The sequence below is a fragment of the Panthera tigris genome, chromosome B1 (assembly GCF_018350195.1).
Source record: "Panthera tigris isolate Pti1 chromosome B1, P.tigris_Pti1_mat1.1, whole genome shotgun sequence".
NCBI classification, from domain to species: domain Eukaryota; kingdom Metazoa; phylum Chordata; class Mammalia; order Carnivora; family Felidae; genus Panthera; species Panthera tigris.
Window position 1 is genome coordinate 114094948 of NC_056663.1, and position 27153 is coordinate 114122100.

The following is a 27153-nucleotide window of genomic DNA, read 5'->3' on the forward strand; positions in this document are numbered from 1 at the left end:
GTCCTGTTATCTATAACATGGTACAGATTAGAGAATCATGACCCTGCTCTGTGGAAATGCATATAACCCACTGCTACATTTTCAGGCCATCTGGAGAACGGGGCCCAATGAGTATTCCATCTTTATCCTCTCTAGTCCCCAAGAATAACACATCAAAGAGCGTGTTTGCATCCCTGCAATAGATAACAGCACTGCCATAAGCTTCAGGGTCCACACATGCTACAGATAGAATGAATTAATAATTTCACATATTTATAAAATATGAATTAACCCAAGAAATATGTAACTCTAAGTAAAATTTCTGTTTTTTTAAAACTGAGCAGAGAAAGGCACTTTGATAAATGAAAGGCTAGTATATTTTCATTATATAGTATCACCAAATTGGCACTTATCACAAGCAACACATCACTGTTCTCAGATATACAGATGTCGACACAACAGAAGCATCAGGTTACTGGATGGGGGGGGGTTGGGGGGGAGTTGGGAGGGGTAATCCAGACAACTGACTTTTTAAATGATATTTGATTATTTGGCTTTTTTTTTTAACAATAGAAAAACAAGTGATATGATCAGTAAGAATTCTAGAGGCTCTAGTACATTTATATAAGCACAGTAAATTACTTGTAAAAACCATGGAGCATTTACCTTAGTCTTTGTGTATGATACGCTATGTCTGTGTGGAACCCAGTTTGCTTTGCTGGTAAACAGCTCTTCTTTCTGAAACCTTGCCTTCTCCTCCTCTGCTCTGTTGAGAGGTTCCCTTAATAGCCGAATTGGTTTTCCTGGAAGAAGAAAAAGAAAGCAGTGTGAGAAAAGTATATGTTAGACTTCTTCCCTTTACTGTAGTGATAATTTACATTCATAGTCAAAGATGTAAAGATCCATACATCAGCTTTGTAAAGAAGTTGTAAAAATGTAAAGCAGTATCCTGTATTAAATATACCATAAAGGGGCGCCTGGGTGGCTCAGTCGGTTAGGCGTCCGACTTCGGCTCAGGTCACGATCTCGCGGTCTGTGAGTTCGAGCCCCGCGTCGGGCTCTGTGCTGACAGCTCAGAGCCTGGAGCCTGTTTCGGATTCTGTGTCTCCCTCTCTCTCTGACCCTCCCCCGTTCATGCTCTGTTTCTCTCTGTCTCAAAAATAAATAAACGTTTAAAAAAAAAAAATAAATAAATAAATAAATATACCATAGCAAAGAAAAAATTTGTCAGTCTACTCTACAATGACATAATATACCAAAAATCAACCTTCTCACTCCTCATGTCCTGGATCCTGAAACAACAATATGTATATCTGCAAGAGTGCTGTAAGCATGTGGATTATTTATTACTGGGTTTGGGGATTATTTTATTGCTAAATAGGCTTGAGGGGGGACTATGCATTATCTATGAGATGTTTCCAAACATTATCAAGGAAACATCATTAGAAAAGAGAGCAACTTTGTAACTTAATGTTCTACTTCCTCATAAAGAATTTTCCATTCAGAACCTGAAATAATACTATATTATTGTATATAATAATATACATACAAATAGATATAAATATACACACACAGGATCTAAAAGCACAATAGAAAAAAAATTTTTTTTTAAAGAAGAAAGTATTAGCATTACCTCCAGGTAAAGAAATATGTGAGCTCAGATGGAAGGCCTTTATATGTAAAGCCAAGAATACTTATTTCCATATTGTGAAATGTGTCCAGTTTTGCAGAGATAATAGCATTGACTGAAAAATATTAATTACAATAAATCTCCCAGAAACACCCTAAACTAGAATCTCTCCCTCTAGCCCAGGATGGTCTGTAGAGCAGACCAAGGAGCTCACCCCTGCCTTCCACTCCTGCTGTCTAGCCTTTTTTGAATGCTTCCAGGTAAACTAGAAAATTTCCCTTTGGCATCCAGAAGGACCCAAAGTTACCCTTAATGGAAACTCCCTCAGGACCCCCACAACCACAACCTCAAACAACCGGCCAGAGATTCACCCAAAATCAGGCTTGAGAGCTCTGTCCCAAGTGGGGCCACCCAGTCTCTTGGCAATCCCCACCTAGACTCAAACACCATAGCTACACACAGAGCTACCTGAGAGAAGGGAAGAGATTCTAACTGCTCCACACTCCTCCAACCTCCATGTGTATCTGAACCCATTCATCCACTAACACACTTTGGGAAAACGTATTGAGTCCAGAATAAAATACCAATGAATATAAAGAGGGGAGACTGGAATAGTGCATGGTATTGGTACTTGCCAAAACTCTTATTACTGAAACCTCTCCCCAGACCTGTTCCTTCGCAGCATAAAAAATTATACTGCTAAATTCCAAGCTGTGATCCTGAAGGGTATGTTGTATATAAAGCCTATTTGAAAACAGGGAGGATGAGAGATGGCCCATATGTAAAAACTATCTTTTATTAGAAATTTCTATTGCACTAAGAGCTCTGTGTGCATTATCTCTAGAAGTTTCTATGATCATTCCATTCTACAGGGGATGAAACTGAAGCTCAGAGACATTAAGTAACTTGCCCAAGATTACATAGCTAGTAATATCTGAGTTAGGTTTGAACACAGATTTTCAAGACCCTTGTTTTTAATCACTAACCCAAACCATACTGCTTATCTTTATAGATTAGGCAAATGTGGACAGTATGAAGAAGAATCCATTTGTTGATTTAACAAACAATACTTTGACCACAATACATGACAACCTTGTCAACAGTGTTTGAAGGAAAATCATTAGAAGAACATAAAGAAATGTTAGTTTGTCTTTATATTGTACACACACAAACATAATACACACTGTGTTTAAATTAGTGAAACCATGAAAATACAGGAAAGCACATTTGGGGCAGAAAGGCTGTATCATGTGATCAAATGATCTGATTCTGTGGTCATTAGGGTTTTCCTCCAGCCCTGACAAGAACCTACATGGTTAACCCTAGAGGCTATAAAGAGCAAGGTTAATCAAAGAACAATACTAAGTGCAGTGTAGTCTCCTGACTTGATTCTGGAACAAAAGAAAAAATGCCATGAATGGGAAAACTCGTGAGACTTAAGTTTAGTTAAAAGTAACATACCAACGTTAACTCCTCAGTTTTGACAAATGCCCAATGGTTATTTAAAATATTAACAGTAGGACAAACTGGGAGAAGGAAACACAGGAACATTACACTATCTTTGGAATTCTTCTGGGTATCTAAAATCATTTCAAACTAAAAAAATCAGTTTAAAAAAACCTAAGGGGAGCCTGGGTGGCTCAGTTGGTTAAGCGTCCAGCTTCGGCTCAGGTCATGATCTCGCAGTTCGTGAGTTCAAGCCCTGTATCGGGCTCAGTACTGACAGCTCAGAGCCTGGAGCCTGCTTCGGATTTTGTGTCTCCCTCTCTCTCTGCCCCTCCCCCACTCACACCCTGTCTCTATCTCTCTCTCTCCCCAAATCAAATAAATATTTTAAAATTTTTTAATTAAAAAAAAATAAGTAAAATTTAAATGTAAAAATAAGAGAGAAAGAGAAGACAGCACAATGCTAGAAACCAGGAACTCATCTTGCTGGCCTCTTATCATATCGAAACAGAAAAACCATGCAGGACAATTTTGCAAATTATTAATTTGGTTATTAATATGGTCACACAGATGCAAAATTATTGAAAGTATATTTAATAAAGAGAAAGGTGATTCTCAAAGACTAGAAATATGCATCAGTTAAGCCCAAAGCTTGCTTTTTCTGAGAAACTCTCTGGGGAGCTTACTCTCTTGCTAGTACTTCATTAGCAGACATTCCCTTTACTGGAGTGAGTATTAAAAGAATCTGCTACTAGACACAAAGGAAGACTTGAAGAAAATAGCAAAAAATACCGTGTTCTTGGTCAAAGACTTAACATCCTAAAATTCAGTTCTCCCTATGTCAATCTGTAAACTTGACGTGTTTCCAACAAAAAAATTAATAATTTTTGTGGGACAAGTGGATAAGCTGGTTTCAATGTCCGTAAGCAAGCAAGAATAGCCACGAAAATCTGGGGGGAAAGGTCATAGGAGAGCATGCCAGAGCGAGGCGGATTTTAAAATACATCATAAAGCTATAGTTTGTAAACAAAGTGGTACTGATGGGGGATGGGAGGGAGGGGAGGGTGGGAGATGGGTATTGAGGAGGGCACCTGTTGGGATGAGCACTGGGTGTTGTATGGAAACCAATTTGACAATAAATTTCATATCAAAAAAAAAAAAAAAAAAAAAAAAACAACAAAGTGGTACTAGTGCATGACTCTTCAAACTAATCAATGGAATAAAACAGAATGTTCAAAAAAGACAAATTCTCGAGGTAATTTAATGTACAGCACTAATTTTTTAGAACATTAATGAAAAGATATTGTTCAATAAATGGTATTGAGGCAAACAGGTGGCCATGTGGAAAATATCAGTAAGGCTGGCTTTCTACTTTGTACGCCCCACCAAAAATAAGTTCCCAGATGTATCAAATATGAATTCATATGCAAATAGAGGAAAACCTAGAAGGATTTTTAAAAATAACCTATTTTGAGAAAAGCCTCTTGTATAAAATAAAACCTTTCAGTCATAAAAGATAAAGACTGGATATTTGACTACATAAAAATAAAAACTTTCTGCACAGGGTGAGGAGTGAGGAGACTAAATAAAATACAAACAGTGAACTGGTAAATATGTTTGTGATTCATATCTCAGAAAAAAAGACTAGCATTATTAATACATAAAGATCTATAAGAAATCAATAAGAAAAAGAATAAAACCCAATAGAAAAGTGGACAAAGGATAGGAAAAGTACAGTTTACAAAATAAGAAATACAAACAGCTCTTTAAACTTAAGCAAAGACGTTCACCCTTACTAACAAGGTAAGTACACATTAAACTACACACTAAGGCACAATTTTGCCTTCCAAACTGGAAAAGACCCAGAAATTTGACATCACACTGTTTTCCCAAAGATGTGAGGAAACAGGCATTCTCATCCATGGCTGGCATGAGTATAAATTGGTATGATTGTTTCTGGAGGCAAGCAACACAATTCCAAACAAGACCACCAATGCTCATACCTCCTGACCCAGCAATTCCAGTTCTAGCTATTCACCCTCCAGGCACACTGTCCCATTTGCAGGATCCCACAACTACAAGAATATTAATGGCCGTGTTGGTATTGGTAGCAAAATACCAATATTTTGGTAGCAAATCTTAGAAATTACCAGAGGAAGACAGGTTAAATAAACTAGGTTAACACCCATGTAGTGGAATACTACTCCACAGATGCTCTACAGGAGCTGGGGGTGAAAGCCCTCTGGGATCCACTATGGAAAAAAAGGAAACAATGAAACAATGAATAACATGCAATCATGGTGGGGGTGGGGCGGGGCTGGTGTTGCTACATGGATATGTGCAGGGGAACTGTTGGCTGAGGGTACAAATATAGGAAGAGGCTCGGTGACAGAATTTTGTGGGCTTTCTCCATTGGCCTAATTATTTTATAATGAACGTTAATTCCATTCTAAATAAGGAAAATAAGCAAAGTCAATTTTATAAGAAAATCAAATGCCCTGTTACTACTCAAACGCATTTCGGAGAAGAAAGTGAAAACAAATAAAACCACCTGGTTCTTGAGGCCCCTCTCCCCCATCCTCAGCAGTCCCCACCCTCTCCCTAGGAAAACAAGGTTGTGTTAAACCCTCAAAGCCTCCCAGCTCAGTTGTTAAGGTAATTGTGTTTACTCTTTTCCAAACAAAGTAATTTGAATCAGAAAAGTAAATGTGCTCAGTCTTCAAGCTCTTTGATGTCACCTTCCTCCTTGCTCTCGAGTGTGCGACACCGACACCCACACCGCCCACAGCACTAGGCCCCGAGCAGGACACACGAATTCTATAAGCATTGCCATAGCTGCACCATTTTGCTTGTGATCACGATGTAAAACAAATAAAACAGAAAGAAAATCAAATTCGAAATAAAATAATAGGCCCGGAAAAACACAAGCTGTGGGGTTTTTCTGCCCTTTGAACGCTTGTGGAGATTATGAAACTTTGGAGTAGTTTTAAAGCTCAGAACAATTTCTAGTGTCGCAGAGTCCCAGAGACAAGACTATTTTCTTTCCCGAAAATAACATCTGATCAAGGCAAATGGTATGTTTGAAACATTAAGAGCCAGCATCAGTACCTCCTGAGCCTATCAGTTGCTTTCCCTCTAGATGACCCTTGTTAAACAGCACACCAGCTCTAAATGTGATTTTAGGATTTTAGGTTTCTAAGACTCTGGAGCTGGTGGTTGTTTAGTCATGCAGGCTGGATCTGTGCAGGCAAAGGACAGAGACGTCCATGCTGTATTAGATGAGCTATCCGGGTCATCCAAATAAAATCCTCTAGCCTATGAGACACCTACTGTGTCCTTCACCTCAATCCACCCACCATCAGTGGATTAACACTCCTTTTCCCCCCTTTTCCTTAGAAAAACAAATTTGAAGTTAGAAGGTATTTAAAAAGAAAAAAAAAAAAATAGGAAAAGATCCAAAAGAAACCTGCTAGAGTATCCTTTGCTCATTTAACACCCTAAGGTTAAGCTTCTCTAATGGCATCTAAATCCTTGGGGTTTGTTTGTTTGTTTTTTTCATTATTTTATGTACTTGCAATAAAAACATTCTTTAGACTTTGGAAATTCTAAATAAAACAAGAACAAAAGAGTGTTCCTTCTTTTCAGCTCCCACCCAAATGTTACCATTGTAAATCAAGGTAAGAAAGTAAATTAACTGCTGGCATTTAAATGTTTGCTGTCCCAAATATTTATTCCTTTCCACTCCCCCAAATTTGTTTTATACAAAACAATGCTCGTAAAAACAATAAATATTCATTCTTTATCTACTAAAATTTTTAGATCAAAGTACCGTGTGGCCCAAATCCTCAATAGCGAAAAGTAACATTGTTTGTTCAGCAGGAAGCCTTCAACTTCCCATTAGCAACCTGACCAAGTGTGGTTCCCATTTATCTGTAAGTGCTACAGCGCTAGGTGTAGACATAATATGATTACAACTTTGTATTTGCAAATACACTTTGCAAACAGAGTTTCACGTATCCTTTAAATGCACCATGTGCTGGCAGGCCTGCCCACTGTTGCACACACCTCACCAAGCTGTTTTTCTGTATCTGCATGTTTGCTTCCCACTGCTGGAATATCAACTCCAGGGAGAAACCAACTCTCTGCTACCTCTGTAGTCTTCTGGGGGGAGTGGCCTGGAGTCCTTCACGGAAGAGGTGACACAACCTGAGTCCTGAAGGACATTCAGGCACAGGGCAAGTGGTGAAGACTAGAAAGGCGTTGCTGGTGGAGGAAACCACATGACCGAACGCCTGGAAAGCTGCACGTAATTCAGAATGCCTGGAGCCTACTGTATAAACCTGGGTCATAGAGCATACGACTATGGTGTAGGAAACAAAAGCCTTAGGGAGAGTCAAACAGGGAGCTCAACGACTTTTTAGTCCCCTGCTGTAAGCAACAGGAGGTGTTCCTTGAACATGTTTTTCTCTTGAAAATCTTTATCTTTATTTGTGCTAATTGGGGAAAAAATATGTTCATTGTTAAAGAAAAACCAAGTAGTAAAAAAAGTGCATAGAATAAAAAATACATGCTCTACCCTCATTCTGTAGAGGTAACACTTTAGTGTTTTATCATAGACCTGGGCTTTTCACTTAAGTGTTTTAAGCAAAAAAGTGCCATGATCAGTTTCTGTACCAAAAAATCACTTTGGGTATAAGGTAGTAGATGGGGTAGCTAAAGGCTGGGAGACTCCCCAAGAGACTGGGACAGTTCTTTCGGAGAGGGTAAGAGCCAGGGACAGGGCGGGCAGCAACAAGGGGTGGAGAGGAGGGCACTTAGGTTCTCATCAATCCAAGGGTGACTAAGAGGGAGGAGTCAAGGATAACACCTTGATTTGGGCTTAAATTGATGAGTTTGGAAATACAGAAGAAACATGGGTTTGTGGGAGGAAAGTAGGAGTATGATTTTGGACATGATGAGTTGATGTGGCCATGGGACAGCCAGGAATGTCCAGGATGTCCTGGATCTGGGGTTGAGGTGAGGGATTTGGAGTAAATTTCGTGTGATGGTGAGATTGTCAGGAACAACCAGAGGAAGGCCTGTATTTAAGAAACAGTCGGGGCACCTGGATGGCTCAGTCCATTAAATGTCCAAAGTTGGCTCAGGTCATAATCTCACAGCTCATGAGTTCAAGCCCCGTATCAGGCTCTCTGCTGTCAGTGCAAAGCCCATTATGGATCCTCTATCTCCCCCTCTGTCTGCCTCTCCCCCTCTCTCTCTGTCTCAAAATAAATAATCATTAAAAAATTTTTTAAAAAGAAAAAGAAACAAGCAGGCATGGGAGCCTTTATAAAGAAATGGAGAAGGAGGAGACCTAGAAGGGGAGAAAGGAGAGTGGTGTCACAGTCAGTAAGGCAGGACAGATGTTCAAGAAGGATCAGCAGTGTTAAATGCTGTGGAGGGAACAAGTAATTTGACTCAAGTGAAAACAAGCTTTGTTCTTAGTGGTCATCAGGGAATTTAACTGGAATGGGTTCAGCACATCATTTATATACATCATTAGAAAAGGACAGGAAGGAAATATAACACAATGTCAACAGTACTTACTTCTGGGTGTTGAGATTATGGGTGATTGTTACTTCCTTCTGTTCCTAGAAAAGAGATGAGCGGTCAAGGGAGGAAGAAGAAGGTACAATATTTGAAAAGGAAACATTTAAAAATTATATAAATGAGAGGTGTCTTGGGCACTCAATTGGTTAAGCATCCAAGTCTTGGTTTCGGCTAAGGTTATGATCTCACAGTTCTTGAGTTTGAGCCCAGCATCAGGCTCCTCACTGACAACATACAGCCTGGTTGGGATTCTCTCTCTCCTCTCTCTCTGCCCCTCTCCCACTCATGCACATGCTCTCCTCTCTCTCTCTCAAAATAAACAATAAACTTTAAAAAAGTTTAAAAATTATATCAATGAAACAAATTTATTTAATATGTTCAAGCATTTACAGTCATAACGGGAGATACCAACTTTATAGGGAATATAGCATAAAATAACATTACTGGTATTTATTACTGCTTGCTGTTTTGTGAAGGTGCACAGAAAGCATAGTGGGAAACTCTGGTTCCCCCAAAAATCCCACAAAGCTAGCTCAGGAACCCATAGCAACATGTCCCCCAAACCTCAGCTATTTATGTCCATGACTTTTGTCAAATCCCTTTGCCACTATCCTATTATTTAATAAACATTGTATTTAAACCAATTCCCCTTTTAAATTTAAATGGATCCATTTAGGGGCCCCTGGGTGGCTCAGTGGGTTAAGCGTTAGACTTTGGCTCAGGTCATGATCTCATGGCTCCTGAGTTCAAGCCCCACATTGGAGTCTGCGCTGACAGCGTGAAGCCTGTTTCGGATTCTCTGTCTCCTCTTCCTCTCTGCCCCTCCCTAACGTGCATGCACTTGCTCACTCTCTCTCTCTCAAAAATAAATAAACATTTTTTAAAAAACGGATCCATTTATATCATAATAGTAAATGGAAAATCATTATCACAGTAAATGGAAGGTAACTGAAAAATAAGTATAATGAAAACAGAACCACTGCCAGTAAGTCTAGCAAGATGCTTTCAATAACCCAAGGTTTCTAGCCTGAGGCCTAAACTAGCCCTCTGGTCAAACGGAAACTCTATAGGCACTAGGAGTAGCTAAAGCCTTGCCAGTACTGTTTTAGTTTGGATTTCTCCAGAAGCAAACCCTGTAAAAAGAACTCAGTTGCAAGTAGTTCACTTCAAAAGGTGAAGGAAACATTAGAATACAAATTAGGGAGTTGGGAAATGATATAGAAAAGGGAAGGAAGCCAATACTTGCTGTGTTATCAAGCCAGCAATCACTGGGCAACTGAAAGTTAATCCCTCTGGGGAAACTCTGGGAGCCCGCACAGAACACACCTCAGAATTAGCCCACACAAAGCATGAGGGAGCTGGGGTATTTATACACCAACCATTGTTGAAGGCTGATCCCAGGGACCTTAACTCCCCAGCAATCCTGGGCTACTTTGTGGGCATCAAAGAAGACCCCAGAGGAAAGAGAAGACCTCACCCAAAGAATATACTAATGCTACAACTGCAAGTCTGGCAGGAGTGCCTTGACTTGATAAAGGTAAAGAGATATGGGTGGGGTCCCACAGATGCTGCTAGATACTAAACTGAGATTGAAAGAGAATAGAAAAGGAAATAGCTTTCTCATTATTTGAGTCAAGGGAAATTATTCTGAGCCTATCAATCACTCAAAAATCTTCCTCCATATAACCAACCAAGGGCTCCAGCACCCCGGGAAATGTTTGGACAGGAGCAGCACAGGAACGATAAAGTCTAGCCCAAGCCAGTCCACTGAAAAACAGACCTTTTTAAATATTTTAAAATTTAAATTTACCTTCCTTCCTGTCAGTTCGAAATAGCCTCATCATATCTGCTTGCCCAACAGAGTTGGGTGGCTCAGGCAGTTAAGCGTCCCACTGTTGATCTCAGCTCAGGTCACGATCTCACAATTCGTGAGATGGAGCCCCATGACGGGTTCTGCACTGACTGGAACCCGCTTGGGATTCTCTCTTTCCCTCTCGCTTTCTGCCCCTCCCCTACTTCCATGCACCTGTGTGCGCGAGTGTGCTTTCTCTCTCTCTCAAAATAAATAAATAAACATTAAAAAAACCAAAGAACAGCTTTAAGAAAAAAAAGGATTCTTCTCTAGGCAAGCAAGCCATTAGAATGAAATTGACCACATAGACAAATGAATGAATGGTCATTTTAAAAAAGGAATTTTATCTTATTAAATAATCATCAAATTCTTCCAAGTAATAGCTTCCCTGAAGCTATTTTAAATAGCTTCATTTAAAATATGGTTTATTGGGGTGCCTGGGTGGCTCAGTTAAGTGTCTGACTCCTGGTTTTGGCTCAGGTCATGATTTCATGGTTGGTGAGTTCAAGCCCTGCATCTGGCTTTGTGCTGATAGCACAGAGTCTGCTTGTGAGTCTCTCTCACCCCTTCTGTTTCTGCTCTTCCCTGCTAAATTTGTTTCTCTCTCTCTCTCAAAATAAATAAACTTTAAAAACAAATAAAAATAATTTTAAAAATAAAATTAAATAAATAAATAAATTATAAAATATGGGTTTTTTTTTTTTTTTTTTTTTTTTTTACAAATACCAAACAATTCACCCATCCATAGCTCACAACTATTATAATAGATAAAGTATACAGGTACCATGTGCTACCAAGCTGTGCGTAGATATTTTTTAAGATATTCTTTCATTCAAGAAATATTTATTGGACTTTTTCTACATATAAGAAATTGTTATAGATGCCTTGAGATATAGCAGTGAAAGAAACACAAAAATCCTTTCCCTTCAGGAAACTACATTCTAGTGGGGAAGATAGCCAATAAATAAATAAATAATAGGTACAGGGTGTCAGCTGGCAATAAGTGCTACAAATAACACAGGAAAGGAGGACAGGGACTACCAGTGTCTGTGGTGGGGAGGGGAAGGGGGAGGTTATCATTTTAAGTAGGGTGATCAGAGAAGACCTTACTGACAAGGGATATTTGGAAAGACCCAGAGAAGGTGAGAGAGTAAGCCATCCAAAGATCTAGAGGAAGAATATTAGAGAGGAAATAGCTTGTGTAAAGATCCTGGGGCAGAAACAGCAAGGAAAGTGGCAAGGCTGGTCCAGAGCAAGCAAGGGGAAGAACAGGAGGAGTGAGACCATAAAGTCCAAGGTGGGTGTAGATCATATAGGGTCTTGTAGGCCATTACGAATGGTAAGCTACTGGAGCACGCTGAGCAGAAGAAAGATCTGAACTGACTGAGGTTTAAGGGGATCACTTTGGCAGCTTCGCAGATAGTAGGCAAGTGTGACAAAGGCAGAAACAAGGGGCTCATTTAGGAAGCTATTGTTAAAATCCAGATGAAAGATGATAGCAGCTTGAACTGGGTTGGTGAGTAGTTGGCTCTGGTTATATTTTACAGGTAAAGGATTTATAGCTAGATTAGATGCAGGGAGTCAGAGAAAAGAGAAGGGTTAATGATGGCTCTGAGGTTTTAGCCTGAGTGGCATAAAAGTAGACCTGCCATTTCCTGAGATAGAGGACACTACGGAGGAGTAGACTTGGGAGAAGATCAGAAGCTAGATGTTGAATATGTTATAACTAGCAGACATCCAAATGGAGAGGTCTGTAAGCAGTTGGATATGCAAGTCTGTGAGTCAGGGGCTCGGTCTACGGGAGAGATTTAATTCTGGGCGTTGTTAGCATCTACATTGTATGTAAGGGCATGAGACTGGATGAGGTCCTCAATGAATAGACAGAAGAAAGGGGCTGAGAGTCTGAGTCAAAGGAGCACTCCACCAACTACAAGTCAGGGACAAGATGGAGAACAAGCAAAAGTGACTGAGGGGTGGCCCAGGAGACCAGGAAAGAACCAGAAGCTGATGACATCCTGGAAGCAAGTGAAGAAAGCGTTTGAAGAAAGAGTGATGAACTGTGACAAATACTGACCATGGGTCCAACAAAGAGACTGAAAATTGACCGTCAGATTTAGCAATTTTGGTGGCGAGCTGAGACTAAAATCATGTCTGGAGTGTGTTCAAGAAAGAATGAGAGAAGAGGATTGTATTTATATCTTCTACCTTCTTTGTGTGGTAATATTTGCATTGTTTGGAACCTAAAGAAATATCTGATTTTTTTCCCCGACAAAATAACATATAATTGAATATTAGTTCTGTTCAATTGATTAACTGATTAATTCAGGCAAAAGAAAAAAACAAAAAAAAAAAACACCATAACTCCCCCCCCCAAAATACCCAACACAACAGCTTCTTTTCTCTTTCGCCTAAGATATTTAATGATTGGTTTAATTTATGCTTTACTTTTTCCCTGAACAAAATATTGGCTTATAAACTATAATATGTGTAGAATAGATCATGAAAATTTTGCATATGTAGTTTCTGTAGTGACTTGTAATACATAAGTCGGTAACTTTTTCCTTCTCTCTTTTCCCTCTGATGAGGCACCAATGATCTGGAAGATAGAAAAAAGGAGATAGTAGAAGAAAAAGCGAAGAAAGCAGTACTTCTGAATTATCTCCAACCTGATGATGGAGTTGGTTCCATTTAAATTCAGTTATCAACATAATGAACACAAAGTCATATTCATCAGTGTTCTCAGTGAGAACATAATTATTGACTCATGTACAATGTGAATTGAGTTACCAAAATAAAAAGAAAAGAGAAGTTGCCCCCTTTCCTTTTAAATTAAATTCTGTGTCATGTTGATCTGAATACAATCCTGAGTTTTTAACTGTATAAATTAGTTGTAATGTCTGCAGTATCATTTTTATTTGATTGTAAATTCCTCTTTCATCTTTACTAAGACCAGAAGAAACTATGAGAAAATAGGAGATCACTTACCCTTCCTGCATAACCAAAAGTGAGGGCGGTTTTATTCAAAGGATCATAGTCTTAGGCTAGAAATATAATTATTGTTGTTTTATTTCTTTTTCTTCTCCTTTTTTCCCCCTTCAGTAAAAAGGGAACAGAAAAGAGACAGTACAGCTAAAATAGAGTTATTTCCATTAAATATTTCTTCCATAGTGCTGGGAAGGAACCCTAAGATAACAGTCTTGTATTTGAATGTGAGAGGCAGAAAATATAATTTACTTGAAGCATTACGTGAAACAGAATAGGTTTTTTTAATCAACCATAGAAAGTGGAATACTCACAGTACCTAATGTACAATGTCCATTTGATTTTCAACATTTTTTTCTTTTAGTAATAAAAAAACCCAGATACAATGACAATGATTATCATTTGAAAATATTTTTGCTGTTACTATTGTTGGACTTATGAATATAATTAATTATAAAGCATTGGTTCTTGCCTGGAAAACAAGCAAACAAATAAATACCACCTTGGTTTACAAGCGAAGGGGAGAGACAAAAGAAAATATTTAGTCATTAAGTAAACTTCCTCTCCTGCTCCTTTTTCTCAGATCATAATTTAACTTTGATTACTGCTCTCTGTCCACCTGGCCTTCTCATGGAAATGAATCTTTTTTATTATCTTACTTTTCAGCTTACTTATTATTTCTTACCTACATAGCCACCATGCAAAGGTGTTTCTTACCTAGGTGAGTCTTCCTAGTGACCAATTCACCACCTTGGGCACCAAATCATCTTTCCTATCAGTTCTTAATTCCCTTCATTTTCAGGGGTCTAACTATGAAATTCTCATAGCTCACCAGTGGAAACAGTTTATCAGGTGATTTCACACCCCACATGCTGCAGGGTCCATGAAGAAAGGGGGACAGATGAAAGGTCTCAGGGAGCAACACAGCTGCTTGGGAGTGTTTTGTGGTCCATACTTGGAGTAAATTCGGAGTGTTGTTTTCACATTACTGTTTTTGTTTTCCTCACAGCATGCAATGTCTTTCTGGACTATCAGGATAGCAATCCAAGAAGTTCTGACACTTGGCTAAGAAATCATCTGATCTGAACCATCCTGCAATCCATTCCACAGTCCTCTTTTGGACAGTTCTGACCTGCTTACTGATCAGATTGTTCTGGAAACCCATATTTAAGTTAATTAAATTTTCCCCTTCCTGGAAGTTCAGGTTTATCTTCATGTTAGAGACAGAGAGACAGAGAAAAGACAAGAACGTCGACTATTTCACAATAAGGGGAAAAAACATCAGACTACATCCCGTCTGTATTTGTTAACACTTCCCCATAAGAGAAATCCAGGAAATACTTTTTTTTTTCTTCTTCTTCACATTAAGCACAATTTTGTGCTGCAGCCAGAAGCCCCTCCTGTTTGCTGTGTTCAAGTGTATGTGTATGCAGTGGACTAGATCAGACAGAGCTCAGAGGAATGCTGAGCTCATGAGGCATGCACTGGGGGCATGAACAAATCCACTATGTTGCTCTCCTGTGTTTCTACAGCCACCAAAGATCCTCATGTTCCCAAGTCTCTGGGATGCAGCTGTCTCTGGAAATCACCCCATCACTTCCTTCTCAGTTTACCCCCTAAGGCTCCTCCCCCCAAAAATCCCTGTCTGGAGCAACCAAGACCTCTTCTGAGGTTTGTTGGGACCACAGACATCATTTCATCTATTACACTGAAAAACAATTTGCAGTATTTCACTGAATTTACCTGGCTGGTGTTCCAATTCAGCATTTTAATAGCTAACCTGATACTATGAGTTCCATTTCTGCCCTTCCTATATAAAGTACATTATTGGCATATTTTCTGGAAAGGTGTATTTTAATCCAAAGCAGCCAGTAGGAAAAGAACAATCTAACAACACATGACATTTCACCAAAAATGTAGCTTAAAAAGTTACTTCCAGTAAGTTAATTCTCAGGGCATCTGGGTGGTTCAGTCGGTTGACCGACCTGATTTCAACTCAGGTCATTATCTCACAGTTAGTGAGTTGGGAGCACCCATCAAACTCTGTGTTGACAGTGCGGATCCTGCTTGGGATTCTCTCTCTCTCCTTCTCTTTCTGCCCCTTCTGCATGTATGCTCACTCTCTCTCTCAAAATAAATAAACTTAAAAAAAAATATTTTAAAACCCCAAATAACAAAAGAAGTTCATTCTCTAGGGGAATGTCCAGAGTAGCTGAAGTATTCTGTAATTTTATTGGAGTGATTGTTTCACAGGTGTATGTATTTACCAAAACTTGTAATAAAGATGTTTCTACAAAGTACTTGCAAGCTGCATTCAGTACAGTGCTCTTTTAGTGCATGGAAGGGATACTCGTTCTGTTAACACATGTAGTGAAGTGTTTTTAAAAATCCTTGAATTAATTGTACACTTAGAAACTTCGCATTTCACTGTTTAAATTTTGCCTTAAAAGTAAAAAAAGCCTTTTTAAAAAATTGCTATAAATGGTCAGAGCCCATCTGTATTAACTTCTGCATGCTCACAATTTCAGTTTGTCCTGAAATCGTGTCTGCTCTGATGCAGTGGCTCCAACACTGCCACTGATGTCTTCATCCTCTTCTTTTCCTTGGTGATTTATTTCTTTAGATTATGGCTGTTCTTATTGTCGAAATTCCCTAGCATCAGCTCTTTTATTTTTTAAATCTTTTTTTAACGTTTTTTTTATATTTATTTTTGAGAGAGAGAGAGAGAGAATGAGAGAGAGAGAGAGAGAGAGAGAGAAAGAGAGAGAGAGAGAGAGAGAGAGAATGAGCGGGGGAGGGGCAGAGAGAGAGGGAGACACAGGATGCAAAGCGGGCTCCAGGCTCTGAGCTGTCAGCACAGAGCCTGACGTGGGGCTTGAACTCACAGACCGTGAGATCGTGACCTGAGCCAAAGTCGGAGGCTCAACCGACTGAGCCACCCAGGAGCCCCTAAACCTTTTTTATCACATTACATTTTAACTTTTTAAAATCTTCATCTTGATTCATTGCATATAAATGTTTTTAAAAGCACAAAGATGAAACTAAACACCACCCAAGTCTTCACTATTCAGAGAAAACTACTGTCAGTATATTAGTGTCTATCCTCCTAGAGATATTGAATAGATATTGACCAAGTGCCCAGTTTGTAGCAGGAGAAGTTCTGGGTACTGGGTATACTGTAGTAAACAAGGCAGTGCCCTTGCCCTCATAGAGCTTATGTGCTAATAAATGCTAACGTGAAGGGGATTTTTCTTTTTTAATGAGCCAGGATTGTACTTGTTCTTTCATAATCTGCTTTTTCCACTTAACATAATACTAATATCTTTTCTTTAAGCGAATAAAAATATGGCACCATTTTCGTATCCGCATAGCCTCCACCGTATGGCTTTTTAGAATGTATTTAACAAATCCCCTAGTTCAAACAACCAGACCTTTCGCCTCTATGAACATCTCAATGACAGTATCTTGAATATATTTTTAGTGATCTTCTTGCTGGCAAAATAATTTCATTTTACTTTCTTTATTGCATCAAGGTTTAAATGTCTGAAATGGGTGAAACAATTTTGCAACTATAAAGCGTCTGCCTAAGCCTAAGACTAATGCCTTATTAAAGTATTTTGGTTGAAAACTCCAGGCAGAAGACAGAGATTTACTACCTGGCCCATGTGTGACCAAAAAGTAGTTTAGAAGTATAGCTGAAAATGAAATCTGGGGTGGGAGCCAGAGCTCTCCATACTACCTATTTCCTGAGAAACCTCTGATCCTAGATGACCTGTAGGGAACTTCAAGCTTAGCAGTTTGGCTAGGGAGGGAAAAGTCATTCAAGAAGAAACGCTGCAGGAAATCTTCAACCTACATATTTTCTAAAGCGCACTGGTGAATCCACTATTTAGAATGTGAAAACACACTCAAAGAAATAATTCAACCACATACTTGAACCACAACTATTTACTGAGCCCCTATTACGTGCAAAGCACTATTATAATGCATTTAAAGTGAGGATTATAATCTCAAAGTAGTTCAGACTTATTTCACTCTCCAATAAAGTTGAAAATCTGTATTTGCCATGAAAAACAGTATATAACAATACATTGTAATAATATTACTTGATATGTAATATTCTTTGACACATCTTTCATCATCTACTGTTTTAAGGGAAGTATGCGTGTGCGAGGTATTACTGTAGCAAGGGGGCTACCAAGATGAATCAGACACACACTTGTCATTAAAGAGTTGACCGAATACAGCAAAACTGCCTGATACAGTAGTCTCTAGCCATGTGTGTTGCTGAGCCCTCAAAATGTCGTTGGTCTGAACTGAGAGTGCTGTGGGCAAACAATACACCAAATTTCAAAAAGTTAATATGAAATAGAGAACGTAAAATCTTTCATCAGTAAGTGTTTAAAATGATTATGTGTTAAAATGGTAATATTTTAGGGGCATCTGGGTGGCTCAGTGGGTTGAGTGTCTGCCTTCGGCTCAGGTCATGATCTCACAGTTCATGAGTTCCAGCCCCATGTGGGGCTCTGTGCTGACAGCTGGGAGCCTGGGGCCTGCTTCGGATTCTGTGTCTCCCTCTCTCTCCACTCCTCATGCTAGTGTGCTCTCTTTCTCTCCCTCAAAAATAAATAAACATTAAAAAAAATGTTTTTTAATGGCAGAATTTTGGATATTTGAGTTAAATAAAATACATTATTAAAATTAATTTGGGACACCTGGTTGGCTCAGTCATGATTCCAGGGTCACGGGATTGGCTCACGTCAGGCTCCACGCTAAGTGTGGGGCTTGTTTAAGTTTCTCCCTCTCTGTCCCTCTCTGTCTCTGTTTCTCTCCCCCTCTGCCCCTCCCCTCCTTAAGTGTACACACCATGCACACACATTCTCTCTCTAATATGAAAAAAAAAATTTTTTTGGTGGGAGGTAGCTGGGTGGCTCAGTCGGTTAACATCCAACTTCAGCTCAGGTCATGATCCCATGGTTTGTGGGTTCGAGCCCCACATCAGGTTCTGCTGACAGCTCAGAGCCTGGAGCCTGCTTCACATTCTGTGTGTCTCTCTCTCTCTCTGCCCCTCCCCTGCTTGCACTCTGTCTCTCTGTCTCTCTTTCTCTCAGAAACAAACATTAAAAAAAAAAAAAGGAAGAACAGAAATTTTTTATAAGATAAATAAAATTAAGCAAATTTTAATTTAACTTAATCTTTTTCTTTCCAGCTTCTTAAAATTATATATGGGACTTGCACTATATTTCTGTTGGCAGTGCTAATCTACACAACTATAGCTACCACTTACTCAGCGTTTATACTATATACCAGGTAATTTTATATCAAATATATATAATCTTCCATAATGGAAGCATTACAGATAAGAAACTGAGGGTTCAAAAGCTGTATTAACTTAGCACACAACACGTTTCTAGTATATTTTCTGTGTACCAAGAGCTGTTGTAGGCAGTGGGAATATCAGAAAACAAATACCCTCATGGAACTCACGTTCCGGTGGGACAAGAAGGTAAAGGATAAATAAATATTAAAAAATATGTCAGGAAGTGATAGACGAAGAAAGATGAAGCCTGTAAAAGAATAGATAGTGCCCAGAATTGGGATGAAGTGGAGGTGAGGAGTAGTCATCTGAGCAGAAACATGAAGAATGAGTCCTGCAAATATCTACCTGGCCAAGAGTCTCTGGGCAGAGTCAACAGCAAATAAAAGACAGTGCACGTGCATGCACGTGCACTTTACACACTGGAGGAACTGTACAGAGAGCCGGGTACTGGAGAGCAGTGAACAAGGAATAGGAGAGGAAGTCAGGAGTGCGTTGATGGCAACTTGGAAGCTTCCTCCACACACTAGGAACTGTTCAAGGATGACTTTAACTGCTCTCTGATGCATGGACTGTTGTAGGGCATGCATGGAACACAGCAAGAGGGGAAGCCGGAAACCAGCTGGAGGCTACTGAAGGAGTGCAAGAGAGATTGTACGAGGTCTGTTTGCCTCAGCCACTGGAGATTTGCTGTTCCTGAAATACAAAGGAAAATAATCTAAAAATTATTCAGAGAATTTGAACAGCAAAGGTCAAATATCTGGATCATTCAAGCTTCAAAATATATTTGGGATTGTGTGCAGTTATCTGAACTGGCAGTCAAAAATCATTGTCTAACTTCATAGCATAATAATTTATCTCTGTCCCTTGCTTTCTGCCAAGTTAACCTAAGGGAAGTGGGCTTGAGATCTGTAATTGGCAGAGGGGATCAGAGGACCTTTAAAAGTCAAATTCAGATCAGGCAAATTAGCTTTATTTCTGCCAGAGAAAAGTGTTCAGTTGAGCCAGATGACAATTTTGTACACTAAACTATTTGCATTGGCTCAGCCTACCTTCTGAATTACTCCAATAATTGTTAATTCTCAGTTTAAGCATAGCTGCACACCCAAGACAGAGTTAAAAAACTAGAAGCTGTGTTCTGGATAAATGTATATATTAGCCTGGATAACTCCACTCAGTGAGTCTGTTTTTATGGACAGAAGTACTTTAAAAAAGAAAGTATCCTCAAGGTCAAATGATTTTGTTAATTTTGTTAATGTTTATTTATTCTTAGAGAGAGAGAGAGAGAGAGAGAGAGAGAGAGAGAGAGAGAGAGAGAGAGAATGAGCAGGGGAGGGGCAGAGAGAGAGAGGGAGACAGAGAATCAGAAGCAGGCTCCAGGCTCCAAGCGATCAGCACAGAGCCTGATGTGGGGCTTGAACTCATGAACCATGAGATCATGACCTGAACTGAAGTCAAACATTTAACCCGACTGAGCTACCCAGATGCCCTAAGGTCAAATGTGATATAGGCCAAGTCCCTTCTCCTCTGAGAGGTAAATGAAGGTTTTAAGTAGGTACTCCATTTCAAGTGGAAACAAATACACATCAATCACAAGCACCCCTAAAAGTTATATCATGATAAAAAGGAGGCACCATCCTGACCATCCAGGTTGGTTTATTTACTTTGATGGAACTCACTAGAAAATTGTTCAACATGCTTCACTGTGCCTGTGTAGATGTGTTTTCTGGGCATCGGATGTAGTTCCTGTCAGGCACTTTCCTGGGGCACTAAAATGTATAGATTACACACATCAAAGACAGACTGCACCCGCGGTAGCTGAAATTTACACAAATCTGTGCTGTGAGTAACTGGATAAACAATGAGACTAATGACCTTGTTCTTCATTAATCTCCATATGGCTCTGTTGGTACTGCCCTTGCCTTCAGGCAAGAAGGCTGTGGCTTTGGCTTCTCGCCTCAGACCAGGGATTAGACTCTGGCTCAATGCTGACAGAGCCCAGGGCCCTGCTTCCTACAGCCCAGGAGGCCTGAAAAGACTACAGAGGCCACCCATCTTAAGAGGTGCATTTACCTCGATTCAAGAAACACCTCATTACCATATCCACTGAGGAAACAGATTTATAAAAATAAGAAAATCCTTTAACCATGCCTCCCCATTCAGAGAGTTTATTTTCCTCAACAGAGGGCCCCAGGTTTTCCTTAAGTATTTTCAGGGCCTCCCCATTGCCCCCCAAAACAAGATAAAATCCTCAGTGCCTTGGTCCACGTTCTTTTTCCAGCCAAAAATAAATTTCAAAATGGCTGCATCCATTAAGGGTGAAAGGAAGAACATAAGTACCCCCACCCTCCCACCCCTGTTGCTATAGAGCTCCTTCAACACCATTTGCAAGATCTGAGTGTTGCTACTAGCAGGGGGCAGCCCAAAGAGATAGAGTATCTCAGGAGGACTGGTACCTGGGCAGCCTTGGGCCACAGGAGGAGACTAGAACCAGAACACTGGAAACCACCCCCTTACTCCTGCTTTCATCACTCTGTACACAGGTCTCACTGGAAAGCTTATACTGGGAGGTGGAGCCCAGGAAATGATTCCATCGGAGGGGCTATCTTAAGTTAGGGAAGATCACAAATGAAGCACACTCAGCTAAATGCCCTCAGTGCTACACACCCAGCTCTAGCCATAACCTTTATTGCCTTGTAAACTTAAGATGCCTCAGTCTGAGCTATGTAATCACATTCTATGCTGAAATGTAAATTCTGATGGGATTTACTCAGTCCCAAGAAACATCTCTTACACACCTTTCTAGTCACTCCCCTCTGCGTTCTTAATGTTGTTGTTTTGAGTGTTTTATCTATACGTGCTACATGTTAACCCTTTCATAGACCATCATACTACTAAGGTCTCAGAGTTATTATGAGCTGTGTCAAATGCCTCCCAAAATAATATTCTATTCCCAGTATCATTTGTCTACATCCACTTATCTATCCATTAGGAACCCATCACAAGCATGAGGCAGAGGTAAATCACATTCTCTCTCTCCCTGCAATGTTTTTTCTCTCATCACACTTCCAGGGGTAACAAATGCTACGATGATTTTGGTGCCTTTGTAACACAACTTGCAGATATGGAGATGGCCACAGCAGTACATGAGCAAGTGTGAGACCATCCCCATTTACTCCTGTGGTAGAGACTCCTAGTGCCTTAGACGTTTTCGTGTTGCAACTTACAGGTCTCCTGAAGAATCATCTTTGCTTCCTACTTTCACATGCATTACCTCACTGAACTCTTACAACAATCTTGTCAAGTAGGCCATTATTACACCCATTCTGCAGAAAGAAAGACCGGAAATGGCTTGCTTGAGGTCAGCACAGCATGGCATGACAGCAGTGGTGCCCACCACGGAACCAGGATTTCCAACCCCGCATTACACTATTTCAAAGCAGTCTCTTCATATTGCATTGCTTCTAAAACAACAGAATACTGCTCAAGTAGTGTATTCCAAAAGGGGCCTTGTGTTTTTTTTTAAACTATAAAGACAAACTTTCTAGCTAGTGGCCTGTAGGAAAAGATTTCAGAAGTCTGTCAACAGGAGGATTTCAAACCATAGACCCCAGATAGATAGTGCTCTGATAAAAAAAAATATTAGCATTGTTTTTGCAGGATCTCACTTCTGTGGGGAAAAAACTATGTAGTGCATCATATCGTGTGTAGCAAAAGAAGCACCATGCACGACGAACATGTACACAGGTGTTGTCAACGTTCTCTTCCCAATGTGGCCACAGAAGAAAGTGTGAAGCATACTGCAATAAGACAATATTTATGGCTCAAGAAATTCGGCTTCACATAACAGTAATTATGAACAAGATATTTTCCCTAATAAAAATTACTGCAAGACAAAATCTGGAGGAACTAAATGTTTCCCTATGTCCTCTTTATTTTATTCCATGTGCTCAAGAACGGTTGCGGGGAAAGAAAGGGAGAGAAGAGTAAAAAGGAGTGGAGGGAGAAGGGGAGTCATAGCGAGACGGCCTCTGCTGAGGGTTGGTTTTGCTTTAGAAACTGGAATGTGTCCAGGCTTGATTTTTATTTTCAATTCACATTTCAGATCCAGCTCCCCAAACTCTTTGATCTTTCTCCCTGTCTCCTTACCCGGAAGAGAACCCTTGGCCTTCTCAGCTGGGAGCTGGGAGCACACGTGGAAAGACTGGCTCGGATCCATACTCTTGCCAAATTTAGTCACACAAAGGGGCCTGCAAGGGAAAAAAGAAAGGATGAAAGCGGCAGCCGCCACGACTTCAAAGGCCGTGCCGCCGAGCCGGGCCTTGCGCAGGCGCCGCCCTCCGCGGATATAAGGCGCGGCTCGCGCGCGCGAGGCGGCCTCTCCGCGCTGGTGTCCCGCGCGCGTCCCCGGCTCGAGCGGGCGGAGGGGACCAGCTGTGGAGGGGAGGGGCCCAAGGGGCGGGCCGCCGCTGCCGGAGGCCGGTCCCCACGCCAAGTTAAGGCGCCTGAGAAAAGTTTTCAGACCGGAGAGAAAAGCATTTTACGCCAAGCCCACTAGGCGAGCCGTCCTGTGGCCTCTGCACATTTATCCCAGCACGCACCTCCATGCCACTCCGTACTGGGGATTCCCCCTTCCAGACGTACGGCCGGTGCCTCTGCGCCGGAGCCCCCGTCCCTGCGGCGGTTGACAGGGGTTCCCATTGCGGAGCCCCCCCCGCGAGGGCGCGTGGCGGTGCTCTTTCAGGCCCATTCTGCTCCTCGTCCCCTCGTTCCTGTCCGCGATCACCCCAGCTTGACTCCTCTCGCTCCGGACGGCCCCGGGATGTGAGCCCTCGCTTCTCGGGTGGCAGAGGGCCGGCTGGTCCCACACAGGAGGATGGGATGTGGCCTCGGCACGACCCGGCCCTCTGCACCGGCGCGCCTCGGCCCCCCATCCAGCGAGCTGCGGACGCCGAGCTCGGCCCGCACCCGCACGAGCGCGGGAGAAGGCACCGGAGAGCTGGACGCGCGGGCGGCCGCGGGGTGCTCCGTGGGCGGGCCCCACGAGGCTGTGCAGGGGCGCGGCTGCCACCCCGACGTCCCGAATTTGGCCCCGAATTTGGGAACGACTCTTTCACGGTCCCAGGAGTTGTTACCCGGCGGGTAGGGGGCTGGGTTTGTCGGTCTGAGGAGGAGACCAGAAGAGGCGGAAGAACCCCTGGGATGCAAACTGCCATTTACCTCGCGCCCCCCGCCCCCGCCAAGTCCGTTAAACTGAAGGTGCCCACAGCTTTAGTCTTCTGGCGAAGCTAGGGTGGGGGAATCGAGGGTGTCAGAGTTCCGTCCGTCCCTGGAATCACAGTTTTCGTTTTCTACTTCTTCCCCGTCCTTGCTCTCCCCTCGAGCATCCTCTTCCGTAGGCCCCCGCCACCTCCTTCCTTTGGGATCCCACCAAAGTTGTAGCCGGGAGAGACTCCAGGCCACACAAAGGGGAAGACCCGGAGTCTGGGCGGGGGGTTAGGACCGAGGGGGCGGAGAGGGCTCTGAAGGGCACCGCGCTTTTTCTCTCCTCCCTGTAATTAAGGACTCACTTGAGTGTCTGTAGCTGAGTCGACTTGGCAGCAAAATCGCCAGGGGGGAGGGGTCTCTGGTGGGAGTGGGGGTCATTCTAGCTCCCCTGTCTGCACCCGCGGGGGCCTGGGCCGCGTTTACCCTGCGGACTGCGAGGCCCGTCTCCGCTCCCCCCTCTCCTCGGTTCCGGCCCCGGGTGGGCGCCTCGTCCCCCACGCGCAGCGCCGGCGACGGCGCCCGGCACCGAGGGAAGTGTTGATATAAAACAAGTCACTGTTCGCTCCCAAACTAAACCCAAACCAACCAAAGCCACCAAGAGGGGAAAAACCAACAGCAATACAGCCAGCCCCTAGCAATTGTTTCACGGTCGGAATTAAATCACATCAAAACGCCCCCTGAAACCCACATCCTGAAGGAGTGAACCTGCAACAGCCAACCTCTAGTCGTTCGCTCGAGTTCACACGAACAACCCGCCTCTACATCCGAGGGAAGGGGGCGGCGGGCGGCGGTGTTTCTCCCGCGCCGCACCCACCACATCCCGGACTGTGCACCCAAAGCGGCGGCTTGCATATGTAATAGCAGCCCCCACACGAATTAGAAAAGACCTCCCGGCGACAGAAATGCCTTTGCCTGCAACATCACCGAACCTGTTAGAGGAGAAGGAACTTCTTGCCAGGGTTACTGCACCCCTCCTGAGTGCCCCTGCTTTCCAACCCCCATCCACCCGCCCCAGGAGAGACAGACTTCACGTGGAGATGTCAACCTCCTTCTCAGACAAACCTTCAAATATACTTGGGTGAATGTTTTCTGGTAAAGCCCCCTTTAAGTACAGCCCGTCTCAAGATTAGCAACAACGCTAGGGACAGTCAACACCCGCACGCCTCGGGGAGGACAAACAGCCACATAAACAGAGCAAAGCGCTCGGTGATTTCGTTAGAAACAATGTTTCCATAGGAGAGGGTTACCGAAAAGTACCAAACACAGCCACCTACCCTCGGCCCTTCAAGTAAACAGTTCCCACAAGTTATTATTCCCCAAATCCCCATCTTCTCGAGCTTCTAATCCCCAGGACACCTGAACGGGATCTCCAAATGACTCCGGGAGTCCAGATAATTAACATGAAGGAGAAAATGGGATTCGAATTAGTTGTAACACTTAAACAGGGAGATGTAGGAGTTGCTACTTAATATCTTTTTGGCTTCCAGAAAATATCCTCTGGCCATTCTGTGTGCTGCCCCCCCCCCCCCCCGCCCCGCCCCTCCTCAACATTTTGATGCAAAGGAACCTCTACTCTGGCTACTTTAGTGAAACTTGCGTTTCCCAGTTCTTTTCCTATCAGCCAAATTGGCACATTTGTGGGAGAACTTTTGACTTTGCTTTCCCATATTTCTTTTAGAACAGAGGGTATTAATGTCATAGCTACATGTTTACAGCCCTAGTACTTTGCACTCACATTGATGCATAACTTCAAGACAAGTTCACTACTGCCACCAATTTAAAAAATGGGTTTCTTGCCAATCTTTTCAGTATTATCTTACAGACACATTTTAACAGCAGAATATTCTTTTTGTTTTTCTTCTCTAAGGCTTTGCATTGTCAGCATTTAAAGTGTATTTAATGCTTTACTCTTCCTGGCTCCCATCACCAGCCCCTTAATTTTGCTCCAATCCCTGCAGATAGAATATGTGTGACAACTGACAGTGCTGTATGTGACCAACTGAACCCTTTAAATGATAGTTTTTAAAAATTGCTTCCTAGTAAATTCCCATCCCTAGGAAGTAGTTAGCAGTAGGCAAAGTTTTAAGTGCTCATTTTGAGCACTGTTAAGGTCTTTACTTATACAATGTCCAGCAGCTTGCAATTTTCCCCCGGGGGAAAAGAGGGATCCTTGCATGACTGTTTCCTATAAAATAGAGCTAACGTCTGATTCTGTAGTGTTTTCCTTATTTTCAATTTAAGGTAGATGGAGACACATTTCTCCCTGCTTGTTTACTGTTCTGAGGTTTTACAGATGGCTAGTGTATTGGGTATAATAATTTTGCCTGGATTTTTAACTGAGGGGGGTTGAGAGCCAAGGAACAAAATGTAACATGTTTTCAAACTTCAGCTTCACTTATACTGTAACTTTCACAAAGCATCTCCTTAAAAGTTCTGTCCTTGTACAAAATGCATCAAAGAGATGGTGGAGGTTGGGGAATTTTTGAGGTCGGATTCGGATTTGCATCTTCAAGAGTCTCTTTGAGTGCGCAGCCCGAGGTGCCAGAGACTGCCCGGTCCTCCCTCCCTCTACTGGCATCGCACTCCTGGGTCCTTTTGCCTTCTCTCTCCCTCCTTGGGTTGTTTTTTCATTCTCTATTTGGTTCCCATACACTGTGGTGTGTATCTCCTAAATTCCACGAGAAACCTAGCACAACTTTCTCTGTACATCCCATGGTGAGGATGTACTGAAAGAGATCTTGTTTTAAAAGGCGGTAATTAAGATCCAGTCTTCAGTTTTTTTCTTCTGTGTCCTATTTTTCTCGGTAAGCCTGGAGATTTAATTTTTGCTAGCATGCGTTCTCTTGTCCTTTGACATTATATTTTCAGAAACCCACAACTCTCTTCCTTGTCCTTCTTGTTTCCGTTCTCTTAGTTGAGCAATGTCTGTTATATTTTCCCCTTTTCCTTCTCTCTGTCCCCAATTCCCGCCTCATCCGCCCTGTCAGAGCATCTATCAATGTGGTGTCGATCACAGCTGCGGCGGCTTCTCTTTCATCTTCGTAGCCCTGCCAAAGGGAGGGAGGAAGAGAGAGGGAGGCGGGAAAGAGG

At 42.0% G+C, this 27153-nt stretch overlaps 1 protein-coding gene across 1 annotated transcript in view; it reads right to left on the reverse strand.

The window, feature by feature from the left end:
- LOC102971979 overlaps positions 1-27153 on the reverse strand; it is a 50360-nt gene that overhangs the window by 21693 nt on the left and 1514 nt on the right. The window contains exons 2-6 of the mRNA XM_042984761.1: positions 27034-27110; positions 24826-24992; positions 23440-23959; positions 22945-23045; positions 646-782 (exon numbers count right to left, since the gene is read on the reverse strand). Coding sequence (XP_042840695.1) covers positions 646-782; positions 22945-23045; positions 23440-23959; positions 24826-24992; positions 27034-27110 — 1002 coding nt within the window. The remainder of the gene's footprint in view (positions 1-645; positions 783-22944; positions 23046-23439; positions 23960-24825; positions 24993-27033; positions 27111-27153) is intronic.